We start from the raw sequence: 26,149 nt of genomic DNA, 5'->3' as shown, positions 1-26,149 counted from the left end.
AAAGCAGGACAGAGGTGGTCAATGTGTGATTCTCTGACAGTTGTCAAGTTTCTTGGAGAATCAAATACATGCTTCTTGCATAATATTAGCCCACAATTTTTGCTCAACTTAAGCTGCTGTCATATGGAAAACATGATACTATATATTAAAAAAAAAAAAAACATTAGAATCCACTGAAAAACTGTTAGAACTGATAAATAAATTCAGTAAAGCCACAAGACATAAAATCAATATGCAGAAATCTGTTGCATTTCTATAAACCAATAATGAAGCAGCAGAAATTAAGAAAACAATCCCATTTACAATTGCACCAAAAATCATCAGACACCAAAGAATAAACCCAATGAAAGAGGTGAAAGATCTGTACTCTGAAACCTGTAAAACACTGATGAAAGAAATTGGAGACGACACAAAGAAATGGAAAGACATTCCATGCTCATGGGTTAGAAGAACAAACACTGTTAAAATATCTATCCAAAGCAATCTATACATTTAAAGCAATCCCTATCAAAATACCAAAAGCATTTTTCACAGAACTAGACAAATAATCCTAAAATTTGTATGGAACCACAAAAGACCCCAAAAAGCCAAAGGAAGCTTGAAAAAGAAAAGCAAAGCTGGAGATATCAAAATTCCGGACTTCAAGTCATATTACAGAGCTACAAGTAATCAAAACAGCATGGTACTGACACAAGAAAATAGGCACATAAATCAATGGAACAGAAAACCCAGATATCAACCCACAACTATACAGTCAATTAGTCTTTGATAAAACAGGAAGGTCTACCCAATGAGAAAAGGAGCCTTTCAACAATTGGTGTTGGGAGAACTGGACAGAAATAGGCAAAGGAATGAAACCGGACTATTTCTTACACCATACATAAAAATAAATTCAAAATGGATGAAAGACCTAAATGTGAGACAGTAAACCATCAAAATCCTAGAAAAGAACATAGGCAGTAACCTTCTCGATAGCAGTTGTAGCAATGTTTTTCTAGGTATGTCTCCTGGGGCGAGGGAAACAAGAGCCAAAATAAACTATTGGAACCACATCAAAATAAAAAGCTTCTGCACAGCAAAAGAAATAAACAAGAAAACGAAAAGGCAACCAATGGAATGAGAGAAGACATTTGCAAATGATATATCCAATAAAGGGTTATTATCCAAAACATATAAAGAACTTTAAAAACCCAACATGCAAAAAACAAATAATCCAATTAAAAAATGGGTAGTAGGCCTGAATGGACATTTCTCCAAAGACGACATACAGATGGCCAACGGACACATGAAAAGATGTTCATTATCACTTACCATCAGGGAAATGTAAATCAAAACTACAATGAGGTATCACTTCACACCTGTCAGAATGGCAAAAATTAACAACCCCAAAAACAAGAGGTGTTGACAGGATGTGGGAGAAAAGGGAACCCTTGTGCACTGCTGGTGGGAATGCAAAGTGGAACAGTCACTCTGGAGGACAGTATGGAGGTTCCTCAAAGAGGTAAAATAGAACTACCCTACGATTCAGGATCCAACAATTGCATTACTGGGTGCTTACCCAAAAAAATACAAGAACACTAACTCACCCCAATGTTTATGACAACACTACTTAATAGCCAAGATACGGAAGCAGCCCAAGAGTCCATCAATCGATGGATGGAAAAAGAAGATGTGGTATGTATACATATATATATATTAAATAATGTATAATAGTGTGTGTGTGTATAGGGGTTATTTATATGTATATAATGGAAAATTATTCAGTCATAAGAAAGAATGAAATCTTGCCACTTACAACAACATGGACAGAGCTACAGAGTATAATACTAAGTGAAATAAGTCAGTCAGAGAAAGACAAGTACCATATGATTTCACCATACGTGGACTTTAATAAACAAAACAAATGAGCAAAGGGGAAAAAAGAGAGAGGGAGAGAAATCAAGAAATGGACCCTTAATTAAAGTGAACAAAATGATGGTTACTAGAGGGAAGAGGGGTAGGAGAATGGGTTAAAGAGGTGATAGAGATTAAGGACGTCACTCGTCATGATGAGCACCAGATGTATGGAATTGTTGAATCACTATACTGTAACCGGAAACTAATACAACACAGTACGTTAATGAACTGGAATTAAAATACTTTTTAAAAATATGAAAAATAAAAAAGTATAGTGCTGGGTAATAGCCATGAAGGTAGAATTTATTACTGCAGTATATTACACAGACTCTAATGAGGAGGTCCTATTTTAAGTGATGTAATTGCTGCTTCCCCAATGTGACTTCAGAAACAGAGGAGGCAATCAAAAATATTGGAATATCTTAAAAGGAGGCTGACATATATGTGTATAAGAATAGGACAGTATTATAAATGGTAGAAAACAAAAGAAGAGGAGCCATTGACTAATAGGGCAAATATCAATTCCCTGAATATTTCTCTGCATATTTCTCTATATCTGCTCTAAAGTTTCAGTCCTTGGAGTTTCTGCTATTTCCCTTATGCAAATAGATCTTTCATAAACCCTCGTTCTATTTCCATCAGTCCAATATATGTTCTTCAATGATTATTGATGTTGTCAGATTTCTGGTTATTATAGATTCCCAGCCTTTCATTTGGAATCCACAAATGACTTCACCTATATGTGAAGTTTTCAGGTAGGACAGGTGAAAAATAAAGGCAAGAGTGTCATGGACCAAATGCAAGTAATAGCTGTGTCTAAAATGTAGATATGAAGAAGCCCATTAAGGAGTCTGTAAGGAGAAAAGAAGGAGAAAAAGAATGAGAGGAGCGGTAACACTGCAAAAAGGGGAAGTGGTAAGTATACAAATCAAGCTCCTCAACAGTGTCAGAAACTGAAGGGAAGTTAAGAAATGTGAAGACTTAAAAAAAAAAATGAAAATTGGTAAAGTCACCGATGACTTTATTTTTTAAAAGATTTTGTTTGTCAGAGAAAGAGAGAGCACAAGCTAGTAGAAAAGATTACTTTGAAAGAATGCAAGCGGTGTGGGGGCGCCTGGGTGGCTCAGTGGGTTAAAGCCTCTCCTTCGGCTCAGGTCATGATCCCAGGGTTCTGGGATCGAGCCCCGCATTGGGCTCTCTGCTCAGCAGGGAGCCTGCCTCCCCCTCTCTCTCTACCTGCCTCTCTGCCTACTTGTGATTTCTGTCTGTCAAATAAATAAATAAAATCTTAAAAAAAAAAATGCAAGCAGGGCACCTGGGTAGCTCAGTGGGTTAGGGCCTCTGCCTTCGGCTCAGGTCGTGATCTCACGGTCCTGGGATCGAGTCCTCCATCGCTCTCTGCTCAGCAGGGAGCCTGTTTCCTTCTCTCTCTCTGCCTGTCTCTCTGCCTACTTGTGATCTCTGTCTGTCAAATAAATAAATAAAATCTTAGAAAAAAAAAAAAGAAAGAATGCAAGCACACAAATATACCTAAGGTCAGAGGAAATGGGACGACTGATGGGTGAAAATACAAACGTTTTGGGAGTGCGTGTCAAGACAGGATGGGTAATTTGAGGAGAGCATTTGAAGTTTATACTCAGTGCCTGAGTTACACAGCTGGTCTGTGATCCACTTCTCTGTTGTCGGGGGAGATGGAGTATGCTTTCTGGAAATTAAGAAGGTAAGAGACCTGGCATAATCTCATTGTAAATATACTAATGAAAGACATCCTAGCAAACAAACTGGCCAACTCAGTGGTTTTCACTAGTAGGAGAGCTTATCTATGGACTGCTTTTAACAGAATGTGTCTAATTATCTAGGTTTGCTTATGAAAAATAAAACTGTAATACAGAAAGGTATGGGATATGGCCTCATGGAAAATGTTCCTGTATGCTACATAACTGGGTATAAAATGGAGATGTTTCATGTGGCCAAGTGGTAAAAACTTCTGGTTATAAAATAAGTAAGTTCTGGAGATGTAATGTACAGCATGGTGACTACAATCAAAAAGAAAAATAAAATGGAGCGATAGTACTGAGATGGTTCCTTCTGTGTAAATAACATGATTATACATATCCACCAGTTCAAATCTCATCCAACAATCTGAGCCAGGGCCCATCACGTAAAGAGAGGACCTGAGGAGCTGGGAAGGTATTCCATATCTCTGTCTGCTTCACCTGTGCCTGCTGATGTCTGTTAAAGCTCTGATTCATGTGAGTCTCTCTTGACAAAAAACTTCTTTGTGTTTCTCACTGCCACACACACAAAGCACAGGGTACTTTTAAAAACAACTAGTTGAACACTAAAATCATAATTTTATAAGGTAATTATAAATGTATATAATAAAGAGCCTAAGAGACAGAAGAAAAAAAAAATAGATTGTTTCAGGTTGGATATAACAAGCTAAGAACAATAAAATACAAAAAAATAAAAATAAAAAGGTATTTTAGAGCAAACTTTAAGCAGAAAAGTAAAAATGACCATTGTATTAAATTATAAAAGTGGGGGCGCCTGAGTGGCTCAGTGGGTTAAAGCCTCTGCCTTCAGCTAGGGTCATGATCCCAAGGTCCTGGGATTGAGCCCCGATCGGGCTCTCTGCTCAGCAGGGGGCCTGCTTCCCTTCCTCTCTCTCTCTGCTTGCCTCTCTGCCTACTTGTGATCTCTGTCAAATAAATAAATAAAAATCTTAAAACTATAAAAGTGATAATAACAGCTACTCTAATTTAGGAATGATGAATTTAAAGAAAGATATCATCACACAGCAAACATGTGAAGTATGTATGCACAACTCATTTGAAAATCATACTTTTCACCCTGGCATGGCAAATATGATGGCTTCTGAGATAATTATACAAGTTTGTCTCAATTTTTAAAGTATTTAAAGAATATTTTTTATATTTTTTATATTTGATCATAATGCCTAATATTAGGCACAAGTCTATTATAATTGTCTGTTTCTTAAACTTAGAAGTCAAATTTGTTTTATTTAATTTTCTAAAATTAATAGGGGTTTTTAATGTATTTTTAAGTATTTATTTATTTATGTATTTTTATGTATTTTATTTTAAATATTTTATTTATTTATTTCACAGAGAGAGCTAGAGAGCACAAGCAGCGGGAGAGGGAGAAGTAGGCTCCCTGCTGAGCAAAAAGCTCAACGTGGGGTTCCATACTAGGACCCTGGGACCATGACCTAAGCCAAAAGCAGATGCTTAACTGACTGAGCCACCCAGGCATCCCTAAAATTAATAGGTATTTAAATTTAAATTTCAAAATAATACGACTTTAAGAAAAATAAATTTGTCTTTATTGTTTAACTAGAGTAATGTAAAAGCTTCAAATTCCTGTGACCTCAGAAACAGAGGACGCAATCAAAAATACTGGAATATCTTAAAAGGAGGCTGACTCCCTCAGAAAAAGGAGTTATTTTACTCAAGGTCAATTCTGTGTTATACATTGATTGTGCAGCTGCTGAGATGGTCAGAAATTTGTCATGGATTCTAAATCAATAAATATTCTTTTTCATGCCTATGAAAACTAGCCGGCCCATGGGGTTACCTAAATAAGGCATAAAATAGTTTTCATCTCACAGAAAATTAAGATAACTTGATCCAATTAAACATAAAATTGTCATTTTTGGATTCTAACCCCAAGAATAAAAGATAAATTAACTTTATTTTCCAATTTCTTATTTTTAGAAGGGATATAAATGATCTTTTTTAAGATTTTATTTATTTATTTGACAGAGAGATAGAGAGCACAAGTAGTCAGAGCAGCAGGCAGAGGGAGAAGGAGAAGCAGGCTCTCCACTGCACAGGGACCCCGATGTGGAGCTCGATCCCAGGACCCTGGGATCATGACCTGAGCCGAAGGCAGCTGCTTAACTGACTGAGCCACCAAGGCGCCCCATAAACTATCTTATGGTTATCTAGATATTGTATGGTTAAAGAAAAGAATTTTAAATTGCCTTCTACTACTGTTCTTCTCAATCATTTTCGTGATAAATAGCAATAAACAGAACTATGTACGGTTCTTAATAAAGCTTTTAATACACATAGTTTAATATCGCTAACAATAAGATTGTTTAGTGCTGTGCTCTGAATACTTGTGTTCCCCTAAAACTCGTTATGTTGAAATGTTGATGTGATGGTATTAGGACATGGGGACTTTGGGACGTGCTTAGGTCACCAGAGTGGAGCCCTCCTGAGTATGATCACTGCCTGTATAAAAGACTCTAGAGAGCTCCGGAACCCCTTCTGCTCGCCATGTGAGACACATCAAGAGGGTGCTGGTTATAAACCAGAAAAAAAATGCTGGCACCTTTATACTGGACTTCAAAGCCTCCAAAACTGTGAGAAATAAATTTCTGACATATATAAGCTCCCTAGTTTGGGATATTTTGTTATAGTAGCCCTTACAGCCTAAGACACTGGCAACACTGGCATTCAGGGAAAAAAATCACAAAGGAAAAAATTAAGTACTAGGCACATCTCCTGTGAACTTTATGAAGAGAAGTGGTAATAATTATACTGTAACTTTATTTATTAACTCAAACTGGTCTTCAAGTCATTTTAGATGAAGTGAGTTAACTCTATGGGTAAGATACTCCTAATGCTGTGCACCAAACATACAAATTGTGACAGCTTATAAATGAAAATGACTCCTCCCCAAAACTGGGGGGAAAAAAAGAATGGAATATTTTATCCAACTATGCTTTTTTAAAGGAAATTCTGAATCTACAAGTTTATAAGAAATTAGACGAGATGAAATACGCGGGGGAGTTTTAAAACATCACCTTAGACATATTTGACCAAGAACTTATATTTTTTACTATGTTCTCCAAAAAATATTACAAATAATTGACTATTCCTTGTCCTCTCTGTATGGTGTGTCCAGAACTATGGTACTGATATGATCCTGGAAACCACTCCATAAAGCTGACTATCTTAAAATGAATTATGTTTCTAGCAGAACAATGTCATAATTGGTATGATCTTAATCAGGGACTTAGGATCAAAAATCAGAGCCCTACCAAACAGTATCATAAAAACATGTGTACATTTGTATAACAAATTAAAATGTCAAAAAATGTGGATAAGTACACCACATACAAGGATTCTACTAAAGGCTTTAAATCATATCTATATGAGCATATGTCACAACCTGATCAACAATTATACCTTTAATTCACCCATATTTATTATATATCAGGCACTATACCAAACACTATAAGAAATGCTAATATGTATGAAACTTCTTCCATTTAAATGAATGAGATCTAATAGGTAAAATGAAACCTATTCATTCAAATAACTAAGTAGTGGGTGTGATGTGATATGTGATACAACTTAGAAGGACATTGATGGGAAAAGCATAATTAGTAACTGGAAAATCAATAAAGGCATTATGGATTAGGGCTATTAATCTAAAATTAATATGCTAGTTATCAACAAATGTAATTCAATGTTTAATGAGTGATACTTGTGATTTTCCTTTTGAAAATTTATGAGGATTGAAAAGAACGATTTGTGTGCCTCCATTTCCTTACAAATATTAATGGCTCCTTGTTCTCATTAAATGTACTTGTAGCTTGCAATAACTACCTTTAATTCCATTGACAACGAGTTGAACCAAAAGCTGAGATCATTATTTTAACTCTCAAAAAGCCAGTAACATTTTTACATACTTGAAAGTCTCATTTAGGATTTCAGAATTAGGAGGAAATATTTATTGAATTAGATCTTCTAATTATCATCCTTCCTTTGCTCTTAATTTTGAGCTCCAAAAACCACATGTAAGTGTGAAATGTAATGCCACAAATGTAAGTGTGAAAGTACATATACTAAAAGATCAGCAGAGTTCATTTGACTGGTAGATGGTAAAGGTGAAGTATTTTGAAACAGATTCTTTGAACATGAATGTACTTTCTTCTTCTCCTGCTGCCTCTTAGAATACCTGCTCAACATTAGCAGCTGGGCCTTCATGGTAGAAATTTGCAAAAGATACAAGTTACATATATATACAATAATGTCAATTAAGCACGGGAGCTAGACTCCATATAAAATTAGGGGCACAGAAATTCATGTATCCTGAATGTGGTTCAGGATCAAACATTCAAATGCTTGATTTGGATTGTGGCCAGTGATATCAAATGGACACAATCCAAATCAAACAACCCCCTCACATTGTGAGTTTTAAAAAGTGAGAATTATTAAACCTAAATTATTAAATCTAAATTATTAAATTATTAAACAATGACAAGATCACATTAATGTCTCCCAACCTAGAACTCTAATATCTTCCAGGCCTGTGTCTTCTTTATATCTTCAGAGCAGGTTCTTAATAAATATTTATTTAAAGAAACTGCAAATAGAGATAAATGCCTGGGTGGCTCAGTTGGTTAAGCATCTGCCTTTGGCTCAGATCATGATTCCCAAATCCTGGGACTGAGTCCCACATCAGGCACCCTGCCTGCCACTTCCCCTGCTTCCTCTCTCTCTCTCTCTCTCTCTCTCTCTCTCTCTGACAAATAAATAATTAAATAAATAAAATCTTTAAAAAAAAACTGTGAATAAAAAGATAAATAAATGAATAAAGGATAAGCTAATAAAAGAGAGAATAGCAGGCCCCAGAAGAAAAGTGAATGCACATTTTAGTGCTTGGCTATTTAATATAAGTCTTAGTCTTAAGATTATCTAACTATTGTCAGTAATATCTTAAATTCTGGATCTCAACATACCAAGAATTAAAATATGACATGAGAAGCTAATAATCTGCAAGTAACTTTTTTTTTCCCACAAATATTTATCTAGTCTGTTCTTCTTCTAAAGAAGTCCTACAGGTTACTCAGTGCTGTTTTTTTGTTTTTTATTTTGTTTTTACTATGCCATTCCCAGTTCCTACAAAAAGGCAGCAGGATGCCAAACTGAAAATAAGAAGGCAGCAGGATGCCAAACTGAAAATAAGAGAAAGTATGCTATCAGAGTAAAACTAGCCATAAACGAAAGCTATCAGAATCTCTTAGCACAAACAGATCAGGGCAATTTTGTGCGTGCATTTGCTGAGTAATCTAGAGATAACACAACTTTCCAAATCAGCATTTTAATGTAATAAAAATAAATACTTTCAAATTCAGTTAGGTTCCCAGGAACTTAATCACATAAAATTAATTTAGATATAGACAGCTCAAGGACTTTAGATCAGGAAGAGTGCACATCCCAAAAAACAAAACTTGTAATTATAAATGAATCTTTACACTTCAAAGATGTCTTAATCTTTTTCGACCACCATGACCAGCACAAGGTGAGGCATGTATCACAGTCCCAGAAAGGAGAAGACAAGCAGAAAGTCTCAGTTAATTAAAATAAATGAGATACACTAAATTTTTTTAGAATAAGATAGTCATTAGTGCCCAACAAATATATCTGGTCTACACCTTCCAGACACAAGGAAGAGAATGTATTTCCTGGAGCTCTCTGTTGCTAGTTTGGGCCAAGTGACTAGAATTAGTCAATAAATTGTAAGAGAAAGTGAAATGAATCTCTCATAGGTCAGAGCATTTATTACTGGAATGAGGACCTCCTGAGATCTCTTTTTGCTATGGTGAAAGGCAATATTCACAATGGTAGCTGGTTGAACAGCTTGGACACAGAATGAGACATTAAACAGAACTCCCAGAACCATCCACAACAAACTTGTAGCCTGAGTGAGAAATAAATCCATACTATGAAAGTGACTAAGATTCAGAGGTTATTTGCTATCACATATCCTAGCTTACCCTCGTTCATACATCCAAGCATTTCCTTGCTGTAAGGATGCCAGAGCCTCTGTATTATCCATTACATAGGAATGTCCATTACATATGAATATATCCTCACATTAATAATTTTTTTAGAGCAAGGTGATCTTGCAAATACATATGGAGTTAAATGTCACTGTGTAAAACTGTTCAAGAAACCATGACATCTCCTTAAATTTATTCATTTATATACCACACTCTGAAGGGAAAGTTCCTAGAAAGAATGCCTATTTTTGGAAAAGCTCTTTAAGATATTTGGACCATACTATTTTATCATGAAAGTAACTCAACAGAGGAAAATGAAGAAAAATCTTTACTTAAAGGAGCTTGAAAATATATAATACATGTGAATGCTTATCAAATTTTTCCAGATATATTTTGGTTTCCTATAATAAATTTAAGCCAACTCCAATTTCTTCTGAGCCACTGATGTTCAAAGAGTTAATGCAGCCTCCCCTCTCCCTTCAAACTGAAATATCCCCATCCAAATATACAAAAAAACACTAGCATTGTGATCTATCTAGCCTATTAGAGTGTATCTTTGGTTATTCGGAAACCCTCAGCATCTTAATAAATAAAACTATATTCCATGGGTAAACTTAAATCCCCATGAACTAGATAAAATACTCCAGTTCCTTCTAAATATGAGTATCTTTTTTTTTGTGACAAAGTTCCTTTCTAGATGAGATATCGTTCAGTAAATACATTGATACATTCATTAACATATCAGTAAATACTACTACATTTTAAGTTCAGAATCAGCACTAAATTTTGTTTCATTTTTCTATCCCTTACAGAGGGTTGTAGCCTATACCTAGAGCAAGTATAGGCTGCCTTAACTGTGTGAACTTCATTATATAGAAATAATGCAAAAAAAATTACTTTTAAATCTATTTTATTCTCCACAAAGCATCTAGGGTTTAAAGTTAGACAGGTAGAATCCAAATCTAAATCCTATCTCTACCTATATCTGTATTTTGGGGCAAGATGCTTATCTTCTCAGTGCTTTATTGTCCTCTTTTATGAATGTGATTAATAACAGCATCACTTGGCTCATAGTATGGTAAAGGACTTGATGTGAAAATACACATGAAGCATTAAGAGCAGTCCCTTGGTCCAAATAAGTATTGAAAATACATGTTCCTATTATTATTGCTCTAAAAGGAAAAAATAACTGAACATGTTTTCTTAAATACATACAGTTGCTTGGATTATTTTCAAAGAGGAATATAGAAAATGTGTGTCACTATTCACAAATAAAGCTATAATTTCTTAAATACATGTTACTTTTTCACATAAAACTAAAACTACTTCCCACCATGCCTCTAAGTCCTGACATTTGTTCCTTATATTGCTATGAACACAGAAATATAAGGAATATATTTCAAGAATATATTTTACCTTTAAATATAAAGATATATCTTAATATATCTTTATAATATATAATACAATTTTAATTATATATATAATATATATAAGAATATATTTTACCCATTTTAAATTCATGATTACACTGTGAATGAAAAGGATGAGGTATTAGTTGTGAAATCCAAAAGAAAACAGTAAAGTCATAAAATAATCTTTGATAGGTTTCATATGGAAACTCAAACATCAATATTTATTTCAAAGAGTATGACCTATAAATTCAATGAAATGAAATGAAATTTCATTGAAATGAAATGAAATTCAATGAAAATGTACAATATTTCAACCAAGTTTCTAACAATGAAAGCCTTTCCCTAACCATGACAATGATATGACCCTGCCATCTAGTGGCAGATCCATAACACTGCAGGGACACTTTTTGAAAACTATAAAAAGCCTCAAATAAAAGAACAAACTCACATTTTTGTGTTCTGACATTTTAAATTTTAAATCCTAAAAGTCGATCTGGGAAGAAGAGTAACTTTAGATGTTACAAGGAGAATTATTTAAATATATTATGGAAAACATGAGAAAGAGTATGTTAAAGGCCCAACTTTGGGTAAGTCTAATACACAGTGTACAACTATTAATATAAATATATCTCTATGAAGGAAAGATGAGAATTTTGTGAAGAGAAACGTTTCATGAAAAGTCATTAGCCATAACTTTCAATGTTGCATCAACCAGAAATCTTTTTTAACGTGTTCTTGCACTTAAAAAATACCAACTGTGGGGCATCAGTTGGTTAATCATCTAACTCTTGATTTCGGCTCAAGCCATATCTCAGGGTCATGGGATTGATGCCCCTGTTGGTCTCCATTCTGGGCATGGAGCCTGCTTAAGATTCTCTCTCTCCCTCTGCTCCCTCCTCTTGTTCCCCACCAGTCCACACACAAGCACTCTCTTTCTCTCTCTCTATTTAAAAAAATTAAAAGCAGGGAGGAGTCAAGATGGCTGAGAAGTAGCAGGCTGAGACGACATCAGGTAGCAGAAGATCTGCTAGAGAGCTTATCAAACCATTCTGAACACCTACAGGAGATCGAAGAGAAGAAGAGCAGCAACTCTAGAAACAGAAAATCGACCACTTTCTGAAAGGTAGAACTGGCGGAGAAGTGAATCCAAAGCAATGGGAAGATAGACCGTGGGGGGAGAGGCCAGCTCCCTGCAAGCGGTGGAGCAATGGAGCACAAAATCAGAACCTTTCAAAGTCTGCTCCACTGAGGGACATCACTCCAGAGGCTAAGCCGGGGTGAAGCCCACATGGGGACAGCATGGCTTCAGGTCCCACAGGGTCACAGAAGGATCGGGGCTATCTGAGTGTCACAGAGCTCACAGGATTTAGAGCAGAGAAGCCGGCTACAGAGACGGAGCCGAGGAGTGAGCTCTCAACTCGGGGTTACCTTACCATGATCCGTGGCACAAGCCACTGCTCTGTGAGCAGGGACCCCACAAGATCCGTGGAGACACCCCTGGGGGAGGCTCAGATATCTGTGGGGTTCGGAGACTCCAGGCGGAGCTGTGTGCCAGAGACAGAGACGCTTGGTCACAGGCTGGGTGAGCTCGGAGCTCAGCCAGAGTCCAGGGAGACAGGAGTGATTGAGCACTTTTATCCGAAGGCGCACTGAGGAGTGGGGCCCTGAGCTCTCGGCTCTTCCGGGCTGGAGATCGGGAGGTGACCATTTTCATTCCCATCCTCCATAACTCTACAGAAAGCATTCAGGGAACAAAAGCTCCCGAAAGCAAACCTGAGCATTTTACTTAGCCTGGCCCCTGGTAAGGGCAGTGCAATTCCATTTCAGGCAAAGACACTTGAGAATCACTACAATAGGCCCCTCCCCCAGAAGATCAACAAGAAATCCAGCCAAGACCACGTTCACTTACCAAGAACAGCGGAATTCCAGAGGAGGAGAAAGCAAAGCATAGAATTCATGGCTTTCTCCCCTTGATTCTTTAGTCTTGCAAAGTTAATTAATTTTTTTTTAATTTTATTTTTTTCTTCTGATAATTTTTTTAACTTTTACCCATTCCTCTTTTAACTAGTTTATCTCAATACATTTCATTAAAAAAAAACTTTTTTGAATCTTCATTATTATAGTCATATTTTATCCTTCATTGTATCTAACTTTATTTTTTATATACACATAGGGTCTTTTTCTTCTAAAAAAAATTTGGGGTACAACTTCTAATAGATCAAAATACACCCTAAATCTAGCACAGGGCTTTGTTCTAGTCTCCAGCCTGAGCAAATTCCCTCCACTTTCTTCTTCTTTATTCTCCCGACCAACTTATCTTATCAACTCCTTTTTTAGAATTTTTTTTTAAATTTTCATCTTTATAGACATATTCCATCCCTTCATTGCATTTACCCTTTTATATGTTTTTCATTCTTTAAAATTTTGGGAGGTAGTTTCTTTTAAGATACCAAAATACTCCCAAAATTAAGTGGGTGACCCTGTTCTATTCACCAGTCTAATATATATATTTCTTTCTTTTTTATATTTTTATTTGTTTTCTTTTTTTAATTTTCTTTTTCTGAACTTCTTTTTACCTCCTTTCTTCCCCCTGTGATTTGGGGCCTCTTCTGATTTGGTTAAAGCACATTTTCCTGGGATCTTTGCCACCCTTTTAGTATTTTATTCGCTCCTTCATACATTCTTATCTGGATAAAATGACAAGGTGGAAAAACTCACCACAAAAAAAAGAACAAGAGGCAGTACTGAAGGCTAGGGACCTAGTAATATGTCAGATCTAGAGTTCAGAATGACAACTCTCAAGGTGCTAGCCAGGCTCAAAAAAGGCATGGAAGAAAAACCCTGTCTGGAGAAATAAAAGCCCTTTCTGGAGAAATGAAAGAACTAAAATCTAACCAAGTTGAAATTAAAAAAGCTAGTAACGAGGTGTAATTAAAAATGAAGGCTCTTACTGCTAGAATAAATGAAGCAGAAGAGAGAATTATTGATATAGAAGACCAAATGACAGAGAATAAAGAAGCTGAGCAAAAGAGAGACAAACAACTACTGGACCACGAGGGGAGAATTCAAGAGATAAGTGATACCATAAGACGAAACAACATTAGAATAATTGGGATTCCAGAAGAAGAAGAAAGAGAGAGGAGAGCAGAAGGTATATTGGAGAGAATTATAATAGAGAATTTCCCTAATATGGCAAAGGGAACAAGCACCAAAATCCAGGAGGCACAGAGAATCCCCCTCAAAATCAGTAAGAATAGGTCCATACCCCATCATCTAATACTAAAATTTACAAGTCTTAGCGACAAAGAGAAAATCCTAAAAGCAGCCCGGAACAAGAAGTCTGTAACATACAATGGTAAAAATATTAAATTGGCAGCAGACTTATCCACAGAGACCTGGCAGGCCAGAACAAACTGGCATGATATATTCAGAGCACTAAACGAGAAAAACATGCAGCCAAAAATGCTATATCCAGCTAGGCTATCATTGAAAATAGAAGGAGAGATAAAAAGCTTCCAGGACAAACAGAAACTAAAAGAATTTGTAAACACCAAACCAGCTCTATAGGAAATATTGAAAGGGGTCCTTTAAGCAAAGAGAGAGCCTAAAAGTAGTAGATCAGAAAGGAACAGAGATAATATACAGTAATAGTCACCTTACAGGCAATACAATGGCACTAAATTCATAAATAGCCAGAGGAATGTTGAAAAAGAAAAGCAAAGCTGGTGGCATCACCATTCCAGACTTCAAGCTCTATTACAAAGCTGTCATCATCAAGACAGTATGGTACTGGCACAAAAACAGACACATACATCAATGAACAGAATAGAAAGCCCAGAAATAGACCCTCAACTCTATGGTCAACTAATCTTCAACAAAGCAGGAAAGAATGTCCGATGGAAAAAAGACAGCCTCTTCAACAAATGGTGTTGGGAAAATTGGACAGCCACGTGCAGAAGAACGAAACTGGACCATTTCCTTATACCACACATGAAAATGGACTCAAAATGGATGAAGGACCTCAATGTGAGAAAGGAATCCATCAAAATCCTTGAGGAGAACACAGGCAGCAACCTCTTCAACCTCAGCCACAGCAACTTCTTCCTAGGAACATCACCAAAGGCAAGGGAAGCAAAGGCAAAAACGAACTATCGGGACTTCATCAAGATCAAAAGCTTTTGCACAGCAAAGGAAACAGTTAACAAAACCAAAAGACAGCTGACAGAATGGGAGAAGATATTTGCAAATGACATATCAGATAAAGGGCTAGTATCCAAAATCTATAAAGAGCTTAGCGAACTCAACACCCAAAGAACAAATAATCCAATCAAGAAATGGGCAGAGCACATGAACAGATATTTTTGCAAAGAAGACATCCAGATGGCCAACAGACACATGAACAAGTGCTCCACATCACTCGGCATCAGGGAAATACAAATCAAAACCACAATGAGATACCACCTCACACCAGTCAGAATGGCTAAAATTAACAAGTCAGGAAATGACAGATGCTGGCGAGGATGCGGAGAAAGGGAAACCCTCCTACACTGTTGGTGGGAATGCAAGCTGGTACAACCACTCAGGAAAACAGTGTGGAGGTTCCTCAAAAAGTTGAAAATAGAGTTACCCTATGACCCAGCAACAACACTACTGGGTATTTACTCTAAAGATACAAATGTAGTGATCCGAAGGAGCATGTGCACCCAAATGTTTATAGCAGCAATGTCCACGATAGCCAAACTTTGGAAAGAACCTAGAAGTCCATCAACAGATGAATGAATAAAGAAGATGTGGTATATATATATAAAATGGAATACTATGCAACCATCAAAAGAAATGAAATCTTGCCATTTGTGACAACGTGGAGGGAACTAGAGGGTATTATGCTTAGCGAAATAAGTCAGTCAGAGAAAGACAACTATCATATGATCTCCCTGATATGAGGAAGTGGAGATGCAACATGGGTGGTTTGGAGGGTGGGAAAAGAATAAATGAAACAAGATGAGATTGGGAGGGAGACAAACCATAAGAGACTCTTAATCTCACACAACAAACTGAGGGTTGCTGGGAGGAGGAGGGTAGGGAGAGGATGGTGGGGTTATGGACATTGGGGAGGGTATGTGCTATGGTGAGTGCTGTGAAGTGTGTAAACCTGGCGATTCACAGACCTGTACCCCTGGGGCTAATACTACATTATCGATCTATCTATCTATATATGTCTATATATATATATTCATATATTCATATATTTATATATGCTTATAAAATATTAAAAAATTTTTAAAAATTAAAAGCAACAGTAATAATAATAAAACATCACCCCCCCAAAAAAAGATGAAATATAATACTGGATCTTTCTCTCTATAAATATAAACATAAACACACAATTGTTTTTTAGTATAATGGAAACAAAAGTCCACTATCATTTGTTATTTTGTAGTTACTGATTTGCCCAAGAGTAAGATCTGTCCAAACCTGACCTAATTGCTAGAACTTTTAATTTCAAGTACAGTGATTTTGCTCTCACTCAGTGTTGCCTCAGTAACTTAAGACTTCTTCACAATTGTTAAAATGGGATGAACTATTTTCATTTGAAACCAAATCATGTAAAACACATAGAGATAAAATATACAAGTAATTTAGTTTTGAGGATTTTTCACACATATCCATGAATAGGAAGATAGGTAGGTAGGTAGGTAGGTAGACAGGTAGATAGATCATATTTAGAAAACACTGTTAAATATCAAGAATCAAAAACACTGCTGAAAAAGGAAACATTTGTGAGAAAGCAAAGAGAACTCCAAAAGTCAAGCCAACCCCAATATTTGTGCGATCTAAGGCCTTCTGGAACTCCTGGGCTGTAGTCTACTCATCACCTCTTCCCATCTGGTTTTATCTCTCACTCTGAAGGAGTGTCATACACATGCCTCTGGCCACCACAGTCCCCAAGTGCAAGCTCAGACCTGGCTCCCCTATACACACACTACCTTCACCCTCACCTGAAGGTTCCTGCAGTTTAGACAAGGAATCTGGAATCCTGGTTACCTAGAATGTGTCAAAGCTTTGGATGGGCATTTTGTCTTGACCCCAAAGGCTCCTCATTCTGTGTGGACAGGCAACTGTAAGAGGTCAGGCAGAGCAGGATCCACCAAGGGGTCAATGGGTGGTAGTGGCATAAGTGTGACTTATAACTGGATGTTTTTAGAGTGGCTATAGGGTAGAGAGATGGTGTGAAAGAATGGTTACTGAAGGGTACCCTCATGATGATCAGCACTTTTTCTTAGTTTGTGTATCCCAGGATCTTGTTCTACAAGAGAGAATATCAAACCTTCTATGGAAGCAAGGAAGATAGGAATTAAGGGTTAACTGTTAGGTGTACTACTATCTGTCACGACACATAAGAATCTCAAGTGAAAACACAGCCTCTCTAACTTGGGATGTCAACTAAGGAGACCAATTTTCCCTTCAAATATGAAATATCTATTCATTAGTCTGTTTATTTTTTGTCAGTCTGTTTTCATATTGCAAGAGGCATGAATACCCCAGGCACATACGTAATTATCTTAATTAATGCAAGTATACACACACACTTACCATGCTGTTCATTTTTGAAGATGATGAACCTGCTCTTTGCTTTCTTAGACTACTCACTTCTTCTACATTTCCATCTTTTGGTTTCAAAATCATCCTGCTGCTCCCTGCAGTTCCTTCGGATGAGGATCGCAGTCGCCTTTCTATAAATCTTCCTTCACGATATGGACTGAAGCTACTGGCAAGAACTATGAAAATAGATAAATAAATAAAAATGAATACAAATGCTTAAATGTAGTTTTTACAAATGTTCCACTGAAAAAAATGAGAAACTCTTAGTGTCATTCAAAAACTATCATACAAAGAATTTTTAATTAGTAATGGTAAATTTAGTTTACTTAATCATGTAATCACTTCGAAGGTCAAAACCTTCATAGTCATCCTTGGCTTCTCCGTATCTCACATAAATTGCATAATCAAATCCTTTCCTTATTACCTTTAAATTGTATACAGAATCTGATCACTTCTTACTATCTTCTCCACCAATGCATCCTGGACCAAACTCTACCAACCCTAGCTTGGGTTACTGTAATACTTAAACAGTCTCCTGCTTTTGCCCATTCCCACTTACCTCTCTCTCTTCAAAAAACACAGCCTGCTTTCCACATGGTAACCAGAATGATACACTGAAGACATAAGTGACATTGGTCATGATCACTCTTCTAGTCACAGAGTTGATATTCTCCCAACATAAGTTGCCTTGTGATCTGACCCTATTCTGTCCTTCCATTAAGGGCCTCCCTATGTTCACCTGTTCACCTCTCTAACTTCACCTTCTGCTGTACCCTCCTCCACGCCCTCTAGCAGTTGCTAGAACACTGCAGGCACACTGCAGTCCCATGACCTTTATCTCATAGGCTTTGCACAGTTATATTTCTCTTAAATATTTGTGTATCTTACTCCCTCATCACCTTCAACTCTTCGCTAATATGCTACCCTGATTAATACCCTACTCACCATACTTAAAAGGGTCTTTGTGAGACCTGAGGCCAAACTATAAACAATGAACTATCAGAAAGTGAAATTAAGAAAACAATCCCATTTGTAATATCAACAAAAAGGATAAAATACTTAGAAACAAATTTAACCAAGGAAGGGAAATATCACTACACGGGAAACTATAAGACACTGATGAAAGCAGTTGAAGAATACATAAATAAATGGAAAGACATTCTGTGTTCATAGACTGGAGGAATTAATATTGTTAAAATGTCCTTACTACTTCAAGCAATCTACAGATTCAATGCAATCCCTATCAAAATTATAATGTTGTTTCTCACGGAAATACAAAAGCAATTCTACAGAAGAACTGCAAAAGACCTCAAACAGCCAAAGCAATCCTGAGAAAGAACAAAGCTGAAGGTGTCACACTGCCTGATTTCACTCTAATACTACAAAGCTACAGTAATCAAACAGTACAGTATTGGCATAAAAACAGATACATGGATCAACGGGACAGAATAAAGAGCCCAGAAATAAAACTATCACATATGAGCAATTAATTTTTGTCAAAGGACCCAAGAATATGCAATGCAGAAAGGAGAGTCTCTTCAGTAAATGGTGTTGGAAAAACTGAAGAGCCATACGTAAATGAATGAACCTAGAATCCCATTTTATAGCATACCAAAAAAAATCTCAAAATGAATTAAAGATTTGAACATAGGCCTGAAATTATAAAACTCCTAGAAAAAAAAGTAGGGGTAAGTTCCGTGACATTAGTCTTGGCAATGACTTATTGGGTTTCACACCAAAAGCAAAAGCAATAAAAGCAAAAATAAACAACTGGGACTATTTCAAAGTGAAAAGCTTCTGCAAGCAAAGTAAACAATCAACAAAATGAAAAGGCAGATTACAGAATGGGAGAAAATAAATTTTCAAATAGCATATCCTATAAGGGGTTAACATCCAAAACATACAAAGAACTCATACAATTCAACAGGTATATGAAAAGGTGTTCTGCATCACTATTCACCAGGGAAAGGTAAATCAAAACCACAAGATATCACACCACATCAGTTAGGATGGCTCGTAGTAAAAAGTCAAAAAGAAAACACGCATTGTCAATGCTGTGAAGAAAAGGGAACCTTTATACACTGATGGTGGGGATGCAAAGGTGGGGATGCAGCCACTAGGAAGAAAAGTATGGACTTTATTCAAGAAATTAAAAATAAAGTTACCATATGATGCAGGAATTCCATTTCTGGGTATATATCCAAAGGAAATGAAATCATTAGCTCAAAGAGATAGCCGTACCCCATGTTTATAGTAGAATCATGTATAATATCTAAGTATGTAAACAATCTAAATGTTCATCAACAATGAACAGAAAAATAAAGAGCTCAACTTTATATTATTTTTGACATGACTATATACCCCAGACATTCAGGTATGTATTAAATACTAGTTTAAACATCTTCCATAATAAACACAGAATAAATTCAGTATTATGGAATTTAGTGTACATAGCAATTTCTTCTTACGTAAAATACATTTACTTAACAGGTTTTAAAATGTTGAACTTCCAAATTATAAAATCTTTATGAATGGCACAAGAACCTCTCCACATACTGAAAGATAGAATACTATTATCTTTTCCTTGTTGACATTACCAGCTTATTTGTCTATCCCTCACTTTTTTACAAGTTGTAGATAACACAAATAAACAGCTAATGTCCCAAGAACCAGCAACATATTATCAAATTCATCAAAATTATTTTAATGTGTTAAATGGCTCACAATTAGGATCTTAGTCAACAGATTAATAGTCAGCAAGATATTCCCACAGAGATTAAGTATATATAGCATTCAATTTGGCATCAAGGCAAATGATTGTTTCTAAATAAGAATTAGAGATAATCAGGATAAGTACATTTCTACTCTTTTTTTGGTGCTATTTCTTTTAAAAACTGCCTAAATTCCAATTTGAGATCCACCATTTGCTAACAGTGTAATTTCATAGTTATTTAACTTAACCCTTAATTATTAATAATTGCCATATAAAACTTTCAATATGATTAAATGATACTGGGGCACCTGGGTGGCTCAGTGGGTTAAGCCTCTGCCTTTGGCTTAGGTCATGATCTCAGGATCCTAGGATTGAGTCCCGTATGGGGCTCTCTGCTCAGCGGGGAGCCTGCTTCCCCCCTTCTCTCTGCCTGCCTCTCTACCTGCTTGTGATCTCTCTCACATAAATAAGTAAAATCTAAAAAAAAAAGATTAAACGATACTTATCTTGGGACACCTGGGTGGCTCAGTGGGTTAAAGCCTCTGCCTTCAGCACAGGTCATGATCCCAGGGTCCTGGGATGGAGCCCCTCATGGGGCTCTCTGCTCAGTGGGGAGTCTGCTTCCCCCTCCCTCTCCGCCTGTCTCTCTGCCTACTTGTGATCTCTGTCTGACTTGCGATCTCTGTGAAATAAATAAATAAAATCTTTTAAAAAAAATGATACTTATCTTGATGAGCACTGAGTAAGATAAGGGATTGATGAATCACTATGTTGTATACCCAAAGCTGATAGAACACTGTATGTTAAGTACACTGTAATTAAATTTTTAAAAATAAATTTTAAAAGAAGATTAAATAAAACAATGCAAATAAATTGCTTAGCATACTTTTGGGCACACATTAAGTGTACAAAAAGGTAGACCATCATCAATCAGCATTGTTCTTATTATTACTATACTATAATTAAAGAATTAACTAAAGGTATAACTAAAGCCATAAGTACAAACAAGGCTACCAAGATCAAAAAATTTAAAAAGTAGGCATATTCATAAAAACGATCTTGTATCAAATGTGAAAAATACTGGGCTGCACAATTATACAGCTAGAGAATTCACTCATGCATTTAAAACTTTAAAACTGGGCACCTGGGTGCCTCAGTCGGTTAAGCAGCTGCCTTTGGCTCGGGTCATGATCCCAGGGTCCTGGAATCAAGTACAGCATTGGACTCCCTGCTCAGTGGGAAGTCTGCTTCTCCCTCTGTCCCTCCCCGCCACTTGTGCTCTCATTCCCTTGCTCTCTCACAAAAATAAATAAATAAAATCTTTAAGGAAATGAAACTTTTAAATTGTTATATTCATGGAGGGACTAATTGGATTAATCATATAATCTTAAGATTCTTGACACTCTGATATATAATTTGACTTATTATAAATTTTATGTAATAATTTAGTATTATTTTTAATGTTTTAGAAAGAGCTGGGGTCATGACATCACTAAGCCAGGTCACTAAGAGCCTGAGTTTTGAATTGAGATAGTTGTAATTTGACCTTTGCCACTTAACAGCTATATGACCCCTTGGTCTCAGTTTACATATTTGTAAAATGGAGACCACTAATGCCTGTCTCAAAGGGTTTGTATCCCAAACAATTATCTACTAATGTTGTGACTTCGGACACATTACTTAATGTATCTGTGTTCCAATTATTTTATCTGTAAAATGAGTGGTTATAATTGTAGCGATTACAACCATGTGAGAATTTGATGGATTAATGTATCCAAAGTCCACAGAATTGGAAGTAATAATGATAAGACATAAGGAGCATTCAATTTTGGGAGAACTAGTTGGCAGTAGTAGTAGCAGCAGTAATAGGAATAGTAGGAGTAGCAACAGCAGCAGCAGAGGTAGTAGGAATCACAGCAGAGAAAAAAAAATGATAAAAATAATGTCAAATACAGCCCAGTAGGTGGCATACATTCAACAGTTTTCTTAAATGAAATTTAAATAACGAAGTTTTCTGTTAAATGACATACTGGAATAATTCAGCCACCCATTCCCCCCCCCTTTTTTTAACCAAAGAGAAAGTACCCAATGTTACACAGGTATTTAATGACAGAGGCAGGTTAGAACCAGTATCCAGGATCCAAGAACAGTACTTTTAAATATTACAAGCTATTATATTTAAAGATTTATACTTATTTGTGCTGAAACATAGATCTTACTTAATAATTCAAGTTTTGTTAAAAAAGGAAGTAGAATTTAAATTATGCAAATTTCTTTTATAGTGATTTTGGCTGGAATATATCTATTTCATTGACTAAGAAATAAAATTAATTTCCTTGACTAAGAAACACCAATACTCTACCATTTGCTCTAAAAAAGGAAATCCTTATTTTAGATAAAGCCACATTCTAAATAAAATTAATTTCTTTCCTCTCTCTTCTGAGGGCCAGGATCTGGACAACACAACTAAGAAAAATGAGTAATATTGCTGAATTACATTTTAGCATAATACAAGTGAAGTAAATTTAAAATCAAGTAGAGAAAAGATTTAAGACAAATTATAAATAAGAAAAAAGACTAGAGAGTGGAAAATAAGGAAAAGGTGGTTTCAATTCATGAGTTGGAATAAGAAAATTAAATAAATTAGAATGAAAATTATATTTCATATTTACAATACAAAGAAAATGACCCTACCTTTGGCAGGGTTTGATTCATATCCATAGGATGTTTTGTTAAAAATATGATGATCACCAGAAGAGGGTATTATCCTTGAATCTGAAACAGGATGAATCCCTTTAACACGGTCAGCTATTGCTTTATGTTGCTCATAAAATCCAAGTTTCCTTGGGGAGCTTGACGCCAACATTGTTTCACCATTTTGTACTACCATATGTTCTTCTCTTTGCATATCTCCTGATAGGTGAGTCTCTGAGTTGTTCCCATTCATAACAGGTAGTTCGGTGATTTGCAATAACACTTCCTTCTGATTAGCAGCAGAGGTTTCTAATAAGGAATTAGATTCAGTGCTACACCGGCCTTCTAACCTGTATTTTCCAGGAGACATAATTGCACAGGGAACAGTTCCCATAAGGTCTATTGTTGTCTTTGTAACAGCAGCAGGATTGGAACAGATCTGAGAGGTAGAATCATTGTGGCCCAAGTTGTCACAGTGGGATGCCATGCTTCCACTTTTAGGAAATGCATCCGCTTCAGACACAGAATCTTCAGTCAAGGCTAAGAACTCCGAAGGTGTCTGAGCTGTTGTAAGATCAGCAGAAAGCAATGGAGACTGTAAAGAACTTCCTGCCCGTTCTGTTACATCCACAGAACAAGATGGAGAAGCTCTTACTAATACAGGTTCTCTCTCTTGGTACTGTGTAATTTCCAATGAGAATCCAGACTGTTGTACCAATGAAATGGACTGACTCTGTGGAACTGCTTTAGAAAACTTATAGTGAGATGAAAAGGATTTAGTAAGTAGCTTCTTTGTTGACTGCCTAACAGAACGGCGAGTTTGTTCCTCCGTGAATCCAGAATCATCCCCCTCACTTTTGCCAGAACTTAGGCAATTTATAAAAACATTCTTATTAGTTGAGTGCTCCTTTTCCCTTTCAAAATCTTCTGTTAAAGATCTTGTTATCTTTTTATTCCGTGAACTGCTAAAACCAACAGAATGTCTTCCCCTGGTTTTAATATGTTCTTCCAAACTCAGTTTTGGCATACTGCTGTGACCAGATTGAGCACCATTTGAAATACTAAGGTTCTGGTTGGTAGAGTCTTGCTTAGGTTCACTCCCCTTCTTATGGTGGAAACTAATGGAAGGAGTACGGAATATGCTCCTGCGTTTACCTGTGCTACCTGAGCTTGAGTTAGTGCTGGAAGGAGAGGAACTATGGACACCAACTGTATTACTGGAGGAAGGTGAGGAAGGAAGAGAATCATGTCTTCTGCTAATACTTCTTCTGAATATTGGCAACCGGGAGACCAGGATAGATCGTCTTGATCCTGAGTCCCCCATTGGGACTCCAAGGCTTGCACTGTGAGAGCCAACTTAGCAGCCTAAAAAAAAGTTAAAACAAAAAGAACAAGTCACTAGCATTCAATTATAAATTATAAAAATAAAGACATTTTAAAACAAAACATTGTTTTTCAGGACATGGAATAGAATTCAGTTCGTACTAAAATAAAAAATATTAAAATTCTGATACTTAAGGATTTTTTTGAAATTTTAAGTAGCAAGATTATCCAATAATTTGCACAGCAATTTTATAATGGCTCAAATATTTCAAGATTACCAAGAATGCTTAGTTTGTTGAAAAGATTATTGGGTTGGGAGACACAAGATCACTATTCAAGACCCAGCTTTACTACTCCCACTAGTTCTATAATTTGGGAAGTTCTTTGATCCTAACTTTCTATGTCTACTGTTTTAGATGTAGTAGGCATGAGACTGCCATAATCACTGCTTTCTGGGTAAAAAGCCCCACCTCTACCTCTATTGGCCAGTAGCAGATAATATCACAGGACTCAACAGGTTACTGATCTGAACTTAACAATTACAGACCAGACCAAGGGATGATCTGACACTAGAATCTTCAGTCAAAGAAAAACAAAACAGTAAGTATTCTTCTCCTTGGAGTTTGATTTTGGGGCAGTTAGAGATAATCAGGCCTCTGGCAGAGGAAACTAAACCACAAAGGATACAGTGCAGGGTTATAAACAAGGTAGGGTTATGAGGAAACTGTGACTTTGAGTTGAAGACAAGATTTGAATGACAACTAATTAAACTGGTAATGTTGAGACAAGTAAGAATATATACTGACAAAAGCAGAAGCACTGAAAATTTATGAACCATATTAACGTCAGGTGCCGATGATGAAGAAAAAGAAAGAAGAGAAGGTGAAGGTGGCACCTCTACAGTTCATTAACTGTGATGTACCAAGTACTTTTCTGACACAGATTATCTCTTGTAATGCTTCTAACTGCAGAAGCAGATAATATTACCATCGTCATTTTACAGCAGAAAGGTAACTTTCTGTCATTCAGCTCATAATGGGTAAAGCAGGAATAAGAAACTAATCTTTATGTAACCACAGGATCCGCTCAGAATCAGCATAGTAATTCTGCCTTCAATAGACGAAAGAGCCAAACCTTGTGCTGGTGAAGGTCCCGCTATGCTTCCATTTCAGAGATGCGTACTCATATCTTATATGGTCAGTCTTGCCATTCTGATGACTGCCATTTTTCACTGATTTTCATAAAGTGCTGTGGTTGGTTCCTGTTTTGCTTTGTTTTGTTGTGTTTCTATATCTCACATAATTCCTTAACTGTAATGTATACACCCCCTGCATCAACTTGAATCAGACTCTGTTTCATTTTTTTGTTTTTTGCAACCAAAACTACCTAACTGAACAGTAACAAATACTACATAAAATGACTAGCCCTCCATTTTATCATTCTTACAGAAAGATTATGAGACTGAACAAGTGAAATACCTTCATGGTCTTGAACAAGTATGTAACAAAAATGAAAAACATAGTCCCTTTCAGATTCACATTTAAAAAATATTTAGTATTTTGTCCCTAATAATATAAACCCTAACAGATTTGCATTAGATGATTTTTATTAAATGATTTCTACTTGCATCACTAAATTTGAATTTAAATCAAACTATGTGTAAAACACTCCCAAAATATCTACATA

At 36.2% G+C, this 26,149-nt stretch overlaps 1 protein-coding gene across 2 annotated transcripts in view; it reads right to left on the bottom strand.

Annotated features, from left to right (window-relative positions):
- Nucleotides 1-24,505, bottom strand: part of CCSER1 (coiled-coil serine rich protein 1) — a gene marked incomplete at its 3' end in the record, with an annotated part of 1,225,861 nt that extends 1,201,356 nt beyond the window's left edge. For both annotated transcript variants that reach the window (XM_080796962.1, XM_080796963.1), the window contains exons 1-2: nucleotides 23,141-24,505; nucleotides 17,725-17,909 (exon numbers count right to left, since the gene is read on the bottom strand). In XM_080796962.1, the coding sequence (XP_080653088.1) occupies nucleotides 17,725-17,909; nucleotides 23,141-24,464 (1,509 nt within the window). In that variant the 5' untranslated portion in view covers nucleotides 24,465-24,505. The remainder of the gene's footprint in view (nucleotides 1-17,724; nucleotides 17,910-23,140) is intronic.
- Between the last annotated feature and the right edge of the window lie 1,644 nt (nucleotides 24,506-26,149).

This window comes from Martes martes (assembly GCF_963455335.1).
Source record: "Martes martes genome assembly, chromosome: 2".
Classification (NCBI taxonomy): domain Eukaryota; kingdom Metazoa; phylum Chordata; class Mammalia; order Carnivora; family Mustelidae; genus Martes; species Martes martes.
Note: the sequence above shows the minus strand (reverse complement) of the source record. Positions and strands in the feature narration are given on the sequence as shown.